The 11,051-nt window shown below is 39.1% G+C and overlaps 1 protein-coding gene across 1 annotated transcript; it reads left to right on the forward strand.

The window, feature by feature from the left end:
* Positions 1-7,889: 7,889 nt before the first annotated feature.
* On the forward strand, positions 7,890-10,046 carry LOC113705325 (probable aspartyl protease At4g16563). The gene has a single exon (XM_027227133.2). It carries the CDS (start codon positions 8,093-8,095, stop codon positions 9,650-9,652), a length of 1,560 nt encoding a protein of 519 aa, XP_027082934.2. The 5' UTR covers positions 7,890-8,092; the 3' UTR covers positions 9,653-10,046.
* The last annotated feature ends 1,005 nt before the right edge of the window (positions 10,047-11,051 follow it).

The raw sequence follows: 11,051 nt of genomic DNA on the forward strand, positions 1-11,051 counted from the left end.
CGACTGTTCCAAGTTCATGGTTCTGTTTCATAGTCTACAGCTTAGACATAGCCGTGACAAAACTATCATTTCAAGCATGTAAAGCCAACAGCATTTAGACACTGGTTCTGGCCCTCCACACAACAAAGAGAAAAAGGAAAATTACATTTAGCTGCCTCCTAAATTTAGCTCGTCAACCTCAAAACCATTAGTTTTTGGTGCTTTCTAGCTGGAACATCATGATGTGTGACTGATCCATGTCCTTAACTCTCCAAAAATTAGGGAGTTAATCTGGGGTGTGTGTGTTTCAAGCTGTAAAGTATAGACTACAGAAATAGAAGCCATGTTTACGACCTTATGCACTGTTCAGCAATTCCTGGAACTCTTTACTTTTCTCACCACTTTGCTTTACGAAGCTTTGGTACTATGATATAGGCGGAGTATCTGATGCAACAGACCGCTCCCTGATTCATGAATGTCTCAAGGGATTAGTTGTCATTTCTATCATGACCTCTTGTACAGTTTAATGGTTGGTAAGATTCATAGGCTTTGGTGTTGTGGCCAAAAGTATGAGACAGAACATACAGTACAACTGCTTCTGTGAATGAAAGAGATTTTGTTTTAATAAGAGAAATGGATACCTTAAGCATCTTGTATGAAAAGCTTACACATTTAACTAAAGATTTTCTTCACCAACTCCCTTCCACTTCAAAAAAAAAAAAAAAAAAAATAGATCAGTTTTATATGCTAAGCATCCATACCAAAAGCACAGTAGAGGAGAGAGTCCCAAGTCTATCAAAATAATCCTAGCCCATGTCCCAGTCTCTGTCATATTAAACATGGCCAATCAATGGACAGAAATATTGAAAATGAAAAGGGCAGAAGCGAGCGGGGAAAGTTAAGTTAGATTCCTTGGTCTGCCTTCTATACACTACAAGATTATCATCAAAGTTTGGTAAGCCGAGGCAGCTGGAACTTATAATTAGCATGGGAAAGAATGGGTTGTGGATGTGGACAGTTGTGACTTTGGTCCGCAGGCAATAATGATTGGAATCAACATACCAAACTCTTTCAAGCCAGCCTCACACGTTCAAACCCATTCCTCTCATCCCCAAGTTTTGGTCATGTGGTCCGATAAGCTCCATATTTCTGAGATTACAGCCAGTAAAGGGTCCGCTTGCTGCAGGTGCAGATGCTTACCAAACTATGAATGTATATAATATGGATTTTATGTATAGTTTTTTTTGTTTTTTGTTTTTTGGGTGTATGCATGGTCAAATTGAACTTGGTTCTTGAATTAAAGCATGTAATAGGACGCGTGATGATATAATATCAAGTATCTTTGAATTTTTTGCTGCTCTGTAACTAAGCACAATTATAAGTTTTCTCCATTGTATGCTTGATAAGCTTGGAACAAAGACTTGGTCCTACGCATTACATGATTTTGTCCCACACAGAGGTTTTACGTCCTTTAGCATCTTGCTTTTCAAATAATAAGCTTGAACCAACCATGCCACTCAAATTTTGAATTTCTTCTTATTTGGTTAGAGTAAATTGTTGGTCAATTTGCTCTTTGTCCAGTCCAACTCGGGGTAAATTGATACAAGTTGGCAAGATAGGGAAGGATTGGAACAAAATTTTGATGTTTGACGAGCAAAACTTTAGAGACTAGGAGCATGTTTGAATTGTTATTTTCTGGAGTTTTTATACAAAACAACATACTGTAACAATTTAATGCATGCGTGATAGCAAAACGATTGAAAAATATAACAAAAATTTGAAAAAAAAAATGACTTTCCAAACAAGGAGTGATACACTTTTGTAGTTTGCTCTAACTATTTACCCCCTTTGAGGGGAAAAAAAAAAAAAGATGAGGGAAAGACGAAGCCTCTTAAAGATCAAGAACCGGGATTAAAATTCAAAGTGCCAACTGCCAAGGAAATTTGGTACGGGATCAGAGTTTGGGCCCTTCTTCGTTGTTGTTACGCAGCATTATTGGCTCGGTAGGATCTACGCATCATCCAAAATTAAACTGCACGGAAATTTGTGGGACCAGAGAAGATGACGGGAGAAAATTCCCCAACAAATTGCTAGGTGTAATTGCACGGAATAATGCTTAGATGAGATAAATTTGTTATTTGTTACTGCAAGGAAGAAACTTGAAAGAACATTTAAAAATAAGGTAATACCCTCAAGCAAACCATAATTACAGAGGTGTTAGCATTTGTAGAGTTTCTACAGTCACAATTTTTAAACAAAAAAAAAACACTATAATATTTTTTTTTACGCGATGTATGTAAGATGTAAATGTAATTAGAAAAATAAAAAGATGCTTATCATACAATCAAATAGATTTTCACAAATAATAAACTATCCAGACACACTCATGAATATAAAATATTATTATGTGGGAACATGCGAAATTTTGTTATGCATCAAAAATTGTGTCCTAGAATCAATCTTGTCCTTCTAACGTATGGTAAGACACTTTCTTCGTTTTTTTTTTTTTGTGAAATACATGAGTACAACATCGTTACAATTGCTTCTGTAATGAAGGAACAAGAAGGGGATAAACCTATTTAATCCATTAAAATACTCGAATTGGAACTAAATAACCTTCAACCACATTCTAAAAAATTGTAGAGAGAAAACCCCTGACCTGCGCTGGGGAGGGACTTAGTCCTTCCTCTGGTTGGCCGACCGAGCTAGACTTGTTGGTCATAAGACAGATTTGAACTGTGAATTGGTCCAACAATTGCATAGATAGTTACTCAATGCTTGCGTTTTTCAGAATTGATATTCATGCATGTTATTTTACTGTCAGCAATTACATGCTACGTTACCGTCCCTCTCTTTTATTCGCAAGCAAATTTTACCTAAAAAAGTTCTGACAGACGCTACGCGCCCTAGTTTGGGTCGCTGTCCAGAGGAGCTGGCAGGCTCCAGCAGCTGTATTGGATCGTAACTCGTAAGCAATGAATGCTCGAACTCCAACCAAAGTATCTCCTTTCCAAAAGTTTCCCTTTTTTTTTTTTTTTTGGGTTGGGGTTTGGGGGTAGGAAATTACGAAAGATTGGTTTCAAATTACGTATTTACGTCTTAGACTGGTTTCAAAAGGGTCCCCATTGAGATCTTCCAAGTATGGTCCACTCCAACTCTCCATGAGGTTGGCAAATTATTATTCACAAATATGAGCGTTAATCCTTGATCATCCCATCACCGTCTCCCTCCTTGCAGGTTTCTGTCTTACAAATCTGACAAGTGACAATGTACCCAATTCATAGTATTTGGGTTTGATTCTGATTATAATTAATGTACTCAAATGGTTTGAACATGTTGCCGTTTCGCCAAAAAAAAAAAAAAAACGAAGGCTTGAACGCCAAAAAGTCATATGGATAATGAAAGTGTCCTACTAAATTGGGAATAATGAGGTATTCCATGGATGTGGGTTTTGCAATTTATTTAATAAAATATGACTCGTATGAATTATCAGAACTTGTTCAAAATCATATGTTTGAACTACAAATATTTCTAAAACTTTTCTTGGAAGTGGAATCAATTTAAAACCTATTCATATTTTCGTCCTCCGCCACGAATTTGATTAAATATTTAGTATGTGAAATGGGGCACGAACGGTTATAGGAAGCAACCATTCTAGAAGGTTGGGGGCCAAGATTTGACAAAAAAAAAATGCAAGGTTCAAATTTCATCTTGTATATCATTTTTTACATCATGTGTTGAATCCACAAAATTTTATTTTATAATTATATGTTATAGAAAATAAGTTATATCGTGTGCAAACTAAATTACGGGCCTGTTTGGAAGTAGGGCTGCAAACGAATCGAGCTGCTCGCGAGCGGCTCGAGTCAAACTCGAGCTCAGAATATTAAGCTCGTTAGCTCGCGAGCTAGAGTATATATATATTTTTTTATTTTTATTTTTATTTAATAATAAAATTATGTATATTATATATATTTTTTTTTTATTTTCATAGTAAAATTACGTATATATCCTTAATATTTTATTATTTATTAAGAAAAAAATATTATTTTATTTATTTTTTAAAAAATAAAATAATTATATTTTTTTTTTCGAGCTCGAACTCGGCTCGACTTGATTCGAGTCGAGCTCGAGCTCGAGTTTGGTAAAATTTAGTCGAAACTCGGCTCGATTAGCTCAAAACTCGACTCGACTCGACTCGTTTGCAACCCTATTTGGAAACCAGGTTTTTAAGCAAGTTTTTTACCTACTAGTTTTTTAACAACTTTTACTACTGGAACTCCAAAAAACTTATTCAAAATTTTTAACCTACACACTTCAAAAATACACAAAAAACTTTCCCTTTAACTTTTCTTCTTTTTCCTCCCCCCACCCAACCCACCACATCCTCCGCCGTCGGCCACCACCTCCACCACCGCTTCCGGCGCAGGTCACTATTCCGGCCTCCAGTTCCGGCCTTCCTCCTTTTTTTCCCTCTCTCCCTCACCCTCTCTCCTTCTCTCCCCTCCCCCTTTGACCGATCTGTTGGTGCCCTTCTGAAAATTTTTTCCTTTTTTTTTTCTGCTTCCCCTTCCCTCTTTGACTGATTTGGTCGCACGACTAGATCGCAAAGGATGAAAGGGGAAGGGGAGGGGGCGGGGGAAAGAAGGGGAAGGGGAAGGGGAGGGGCCCGACCGGATCGTGTCGCGAAGGGGGAGAGAAAGGATGGCGGCAGCGGGAAAAGGAAGGGGAAAGGGAGAGGGAGAGGGAGAAGAGGGAAGGCGGGGAAGGGAGAGGGAGAGGCAAAGAGAAAAAAAGAAAAAAAGAGGGGTGACAGGGAAAGAAAGGGGAAGGGGAGAGGGAGAAGAGAGATGGCGGGGGAGAGAGAGGGAGGGGTGGCTGCCATGGAAGAGAAAAAAAGCAAAAAAAAAAAAGGACAAAAAGAAAGTTGCTGCCATGGAAGTCTCCGGGAGAGGGGACAGGGGAGGGAGGAAGGAAAAGAAAAAAAAATAGAGAAAAAAAAGAAAAAAGAAAAAAGAAAAAGAAAGAAAGAAAATGATAAGGGAAAAAATTTATCCTACAAAAGTTTTTCTACAATTTTTATAGTGATCTACAGTAAAATTTTATACAAGCACCTAAAAAACACACCTTTCAAATAGGCCCACATCTATGTAAAATACACAAAATCAATCCAACGAAATTTATTTTATTTGTTTTTAGCATTCCCGCCCCCTGATCCATTTAGTATGTAATTTACTCCACAGTGATTGACTAGACCCATGATGAAAGGATCTTGGCGTTTAAAATGATTGACACGCACAATTGCCGTGTTTCCACAGATTAGTGAATGGTGGCTTGGTACCATCTAATCAATAAAATGACTAGTTTAGTGCCATATTCAAGGATCGGTACTGTTACCAACATTTGTGTGGATAAGTTTCAAGAGTGGACACTGTATCCAGATGATTGGATTGAATTTGGACTCCAAAATATCAGGGCAAAGGACCAGTTTGAATTTATTGAAACTTAGGTGCGCGCACTTTATCGGCAACCTTGGGCGTTGTGTCATCTTGTGTTTATCCCTAGCCATTCCATTTCAAAAAAAAAAAAAAAAAAAAAGGAACGTTATCTCGTACATGCAGTAATGAGTTAAGGGAGAACACTACTGATACAGCTCACGATCTTGTAGACTTGTAGTACGCTGTTATTATATGGTAGGACTAAAGCCTAAAGGACGAGAAGAAGCAAAGCCCTGCTTGTTTGACCTTGACGCAGTTGACTTGGCATTTGGGGGTTTAATTATTCTTGAGGACCGGGTCAGAGTTTGCGATTTTTAGGTAGCGAACTGTTTTAATTTTATAATCTAATTGTGTGTATGTTTATTCTATCTATAAAAAAAACAAATCATATGGTTGGCGAGGATGTGCTCGGGGGAGGAGGAGGATGGGGATGGGACACTCTATCCCACATCGAAAGATTGTGGGGTAGTTATTTTGGATTTAAAGTTCTCGGCCGCACCTCCTGTCACCAATTGACTAGATGGTGTTGATTTGTGAGTCCCCTTTAGACTGGTCTTTAGACCCAATTTAGCGATGACTTCTGAGCGTTTCTAATCTAATTGTGTGTGTGTTTATTCTGTCTATGAAAAAAAAAAAAAAAAAAACTGCCTTAATTACCAATTTACCACCGCACGAGCAAGTAGCACTATGTAAATCCTCATCTTCTTTCTAAAGGCATTAGTTCACATTCTGTCATCTCTATTCTTACTGGTAGAATGAGCAATTTAGCAAATATGAACAAAGATGGAGTTGAGGCTGCATGAGCCCAACAATTGGGAAAAGGGTACATTGGAAACATGCACATTCCCCCTTTTACACATGGATAATTTCACAAATCCCTCCTGAGGTTTGTCTTGATATCGCTTAGTACCCTCATAGGTTTGTCTTTCATTTATGCCATGTTATTGTTCTTTATATAAATATTAGAGTAGCAATTAAAACCAAAATAAATTTAATAGGCAAAAGACAAATTGGATTGGGAAAGATGTAAGTATAATAAGGAGAAGTTGCAGCAGATGAGTAGTTTTACAACTGTGCAATTACTAGTACTCCAACTTTAAGACAACAAAAAAAGGAGCACTCTTATATATTTGGTAGTTCTGTTAATTATTGTTCTAATTTTTTTAATTTTCAAATTCATTTTTTGTGCGAATTTTAGTTAATCAATTAAGAGTTTCTATTAGGGTAATATCATCAATTTATCACCTGTGATGGAGACATCTCATCCTCTTAATCGGACAGGGAAAGTAAGAAACATTTTTGAAACCACGGGGGCGCTGAGTGATGTTAACACAAACCTCAAGGGGAGGTTTGTGTAATTGCCCCTTCTACATAATTTAAAACATTAAATTATCACACACATAATTAATTGTAGGCGATATAATTTGAGCTCTAAATTATTTTTGACTGTTCAAGTCAATAAGGCTTCTAAATATTCTGACGTGGCATGTCAATCTCGGACAACATGTTATAATCAAGGGATGTAATCTCATATCTCATCTGTGGTGGAACATGCACAACAAATTCCACTTTGCTAATCAATGAACACCCTTTATGCTTTCCCCCTACTGCGGTCCAGTCCAGGCCAGGCCAAAATGGAAAGTTTTTGTGTTTGGATTATATTTTTTATGATTTTTCATGAAAAAATTACTGTAACGATTTGATGTATGTGAGAAAAAAAGATAATAAAAAAATATGATTGTAAAAAATCACGTAATTTTTTGACAGAAACAAGCAATCCAAATAAGGCATTTGAGAATCAATAATGGGTTGAATTCCGATTCACTTTCAGGCTTTTACCGGCCAATGTAAAATCACTTTATGGGTCGGAACTTATCCCCAAGTTACATGCACAACAAGAAGAGTACATCCTTTTTTTTTAATCCTCGTCCATAGCTCCCAACAAATTGAGTAACACACTACTGTAACGGTTTAATTGACCACGTCAAGTTTAAGCAATTATTTCTCATCAGAAAAAAAAAAGTGGGAAAACAAATAGGAAAAAAGGTACAGTAAAAACATACTGTATATAATATTGAAGCTATCAATCTCAAAGAAGCCGGATCAAGGGGCCTCCGTCAGTTCAATTCGATTATTGCTGTAATATCTCACAACTTTTAACGTAAATGCGTATAATTTTAAAATATAATCATGAATCAGTCGTATAAAGTAATAAAATTAGTATATGTTTATACTAAAAAATAGAGTGTAAGTATTACTACTGTACAACTGCCTTCAACTTGGGAAAACTCCGAATCCAAAAAAGCCAGCTAGCTAACCAAGCAACCTACTAGTACGTTGCAAGTAAACTTTTAGGCTGCCTCTTCCCACTAGAAGCTTCGTCCTCTTCTGCCCCTCTCGCTGACTTAACCTCTCCTCTCAAGTCTCAACCATGGTCAGTTCATCACCACCTATAAAGCAGCTCACCAATCACACGCTCTTCTTACTTCCCTCTCGCTGTGTATATATATAAACACACAATCACACACCCTTTAAAATTTAAAAACACGTACAATTGTGGATAGATAGCTAAAATTTTTTTTTTAAAAAAAAAATCTCTGTTTGTGTCCTTCAATATGGCTTCCTCCATTTTATTCATCATCTTCGTTGCCACCCTAATTCTCCACGTCTCTATCTCATATTCATCAATCCTAGTCCTTCCCTTAACTCACTCCCTCTCGAAATCCCAATTCAACACCACTCCCCACCTCCTCAAATCCACCTCCACCCACGCTGCCACCCGCTTTCGCCACCGCCTACACAGCCAAAACCAGAAACAAACCCACCGCCTTCAAGTCTCCCTTCCGCTGAACCCCGGCAGCGACTACAGCTTGTCCTTCACCCTCGGCTCCCAAACCATCTCTCTCTACATGGACACCGGAAGCGACATCGTTTGGCTCCCCTGCCACCCCTTCGACTGCATGCTCTGCGAAGGCAAGTTTAATCCCTCCACCATCCCGTACACAGCCCCTCTCAACATCACCTCCGCCACCCCCGTCACGTGCAAGTCGCGTGCATGCTCCGTAGCTCATTCCTCTCATCCCACGTCCGACCTCTGCGCCGTGGCCAGGTGCCCGTTGGAAGAAATCGAAACCTCCGACTGCAAAAAGTTCAGCTGCCCGCCTTTCTACTATGCTTACGGCTACGGCAGCTTAATTGCTCATCTGTATTCAGATAACTTATCATTATCCCTCTCTTCTCCGTCCTTGGTCCTCAATGATTTCAAATTCGGCTGCGCTCACAGCACTCTCGGCGAGCCTATCGGAGTAGCCGGTTTCGGCAGGGGAGCTCTATCCATGCCGGCTCAGCTCGCTAGCAGTTCCCCTGAAATCGGGAATCATTTCTCTTATTGCTTGGTTTCTCACTCTTTTGACACCGACAGAGTTAGAATGCCGAGTCCACTCATTCTGGGCCGGTATAACTCGGCTGGCGAGAACAAAGACAGGCGAACGGATTCACCGGGAACTGACCCTGTCTACACTCCGATGCTCAAAAATCCGAAGCATCCGTATTTCTATTGTGTTGGGCTGGAAGGGCTGTCCGTCGGGAAGAAGAAAATTGCGGCGCCAGAAAATTTAAGGCGGGTGGACGGAAGAGGCGACGGTGGGATGGTGGTGGATTCCGGGACTACGTTTACAATGCTGCCACCCGGGCTCTACGAATCGGTGGTGGATTCCGGGACTACGTTTACAATGCTGCCACCCGGGCTCTACGAATCGGTGGCGGCGGAGTTCGACAACCGGGTCGGGTCGGTTTATAAGCGGGCGAGTGACGTGGAGGGGCGGACGGGGCTCGGGCCGTGTTATTACGTAGCTGGCGGGGATGTTAAGGTTTCGTCGAATGTGGTCGTGCCACAATTGCTGTTGCATTTTGGGGGGAATTCCAGCGTGGTGATGCCTAGGAGAAACTACTTCTACGAGTTTTTGGACGGTGGCGATGATGGGAAGGTGAAAAGAAAGGTGGGGTGCATGATGTTGATGAACGGTGGGGACGAGAGTGAATCTGGTGGGCCAGCTGGTGTGCTGGGGAATTATCAACAGCAGGGGTTTGAGGTGGTGTATGACTTGGAGCAAGAGAGAGTAGGGTTTGCAAGAAGGAAGTGCGCATCTTTGTGGGATACATTGAACCAGCACTAACTTGCGCCGTAAGATGAATGAGGTGGAAGAAAGAAAAGCTTTCAAGCAGCTTCAGAGTTGACTCCCTGATTTGGGTTGAAGTGGTCAAGAAAGGAGGGCTGACCACAGTCATCATCAGCTCAATAGGAAGGGATTTTTGCGAGTTATTTGCCTTGCATTTTTTGCTTCTAATGGTCCTGAGTTTTTCATTGTTGTATATATAGTTTGTTTACTGTTGTGGTACATAAGGTGGTAATAAATGGAGTTTTAGAAGCAACAAATGGAAGGCAAATATAAGCAACAGATTCTTGAAATTGGATGTATGAGTTACTTTACTCACTCGTCGGATTAAAGTTTGTACAGAAGAGTTCCTTCTTTAATCAATCAATGGATCTTTTTGGGTGCATTGGGAAAATGATTGTTGGAAAGATTGTTTAGAATATTAAAAAGATATTTTTGCTCAAAAACTTTTCTTAGGAAGCTAATATGTATTGAGAGAGAGCACATTTGGGGCTGCAAATAACTAGAATCACCTACCTCCTAAGCCAAAAAAAAAAAACCCTACTGAAATCTGAATTTTGCATATTTGCTTTGAGGAATAACTAGATGATGGAAAAGATGATATGGACCAAAATGAGTCAAGGCTAAAATTTGTAAGGACCAAAAGTTAATTTCTTATTTAATCTACTACCAATACGCCACCGTTATCCAAAGCAGATGAGGCAATAAAATATGTGCTCCTTTAAGATGCATCAATTATTTATGGGTTCTCTTAATTTTCAATGGTACTAGTTATTTTTACAACCTTGTCAATTATTGCTGGGTTGAATTGTAATTTCGCAAATTTTTACCGCAACGTCATGAAAGACGAGAGAAACTCACTCAATTGAAGTGGTGTTATATATATGCTAGTATATAGAAATGAGAGTGAAATAACTGGTGAGCACGATAGCTAAGATTGGAATTTTGGACAACTACAATTGAATTTCAACTGCTCGCATTCTCGTATTTGAATCAGTACTTTATACTACTATCACTTGCCATTAAGTCTTTATTCCCGTTGAAAAAAGAACAAAAGGACAAAATGAGATCAAAACAAAAAACTTGTTGAGTCTTTGAGAATAAGTTTGTGGATTGTGCATTTCAAAACTATTGTTAGGAAAATATTGGCAGTGACGTGATGTATGTTATGAAAAACGGTGATTGAGAAAAGTAGAGTCATTAGATCGGTTGGGTTCTATGGGTTTAAGATTTAAGTTTCATAGGAAGCTCCAAAAATTAACACCTTTTGGGGTTCTTCGGTGGGGTTAGCTTAGATGTTAAGTTTGTTGATTTCAGTGGTAAGAGAAAAGCAGAGCGATTAGAATATTTTGTTAAGTGAATGATCCAAGAAAATAGTTGATCAAATTATAGGTGTTAC

The sequence above is a fragment of the Coffea arabica genome, chromosome 8c, assembly GCF_036785885.1.
Source record: "Coffea arabica cultivar ET-39 chromosome 8c, Coffea Arabica ET-39 HiFi, whole genome shotgun sequence".
NCBI lineage: Eukaryota > Viridiplantae > Streptophyta > Magnoliopsida > Gentianales > Rubiaceae > Coffea > Coffea arabica.

Bases quoted from the DNA above. Each gene is read 5' to 3' on its own strand.
- LOC113705325 (XM_027227133.2), top strand. From the start codon at position 8,093: ATGGCTTCCTCCATTTTATTCATCATCTTCGTTGCCACCCTAATTCTC.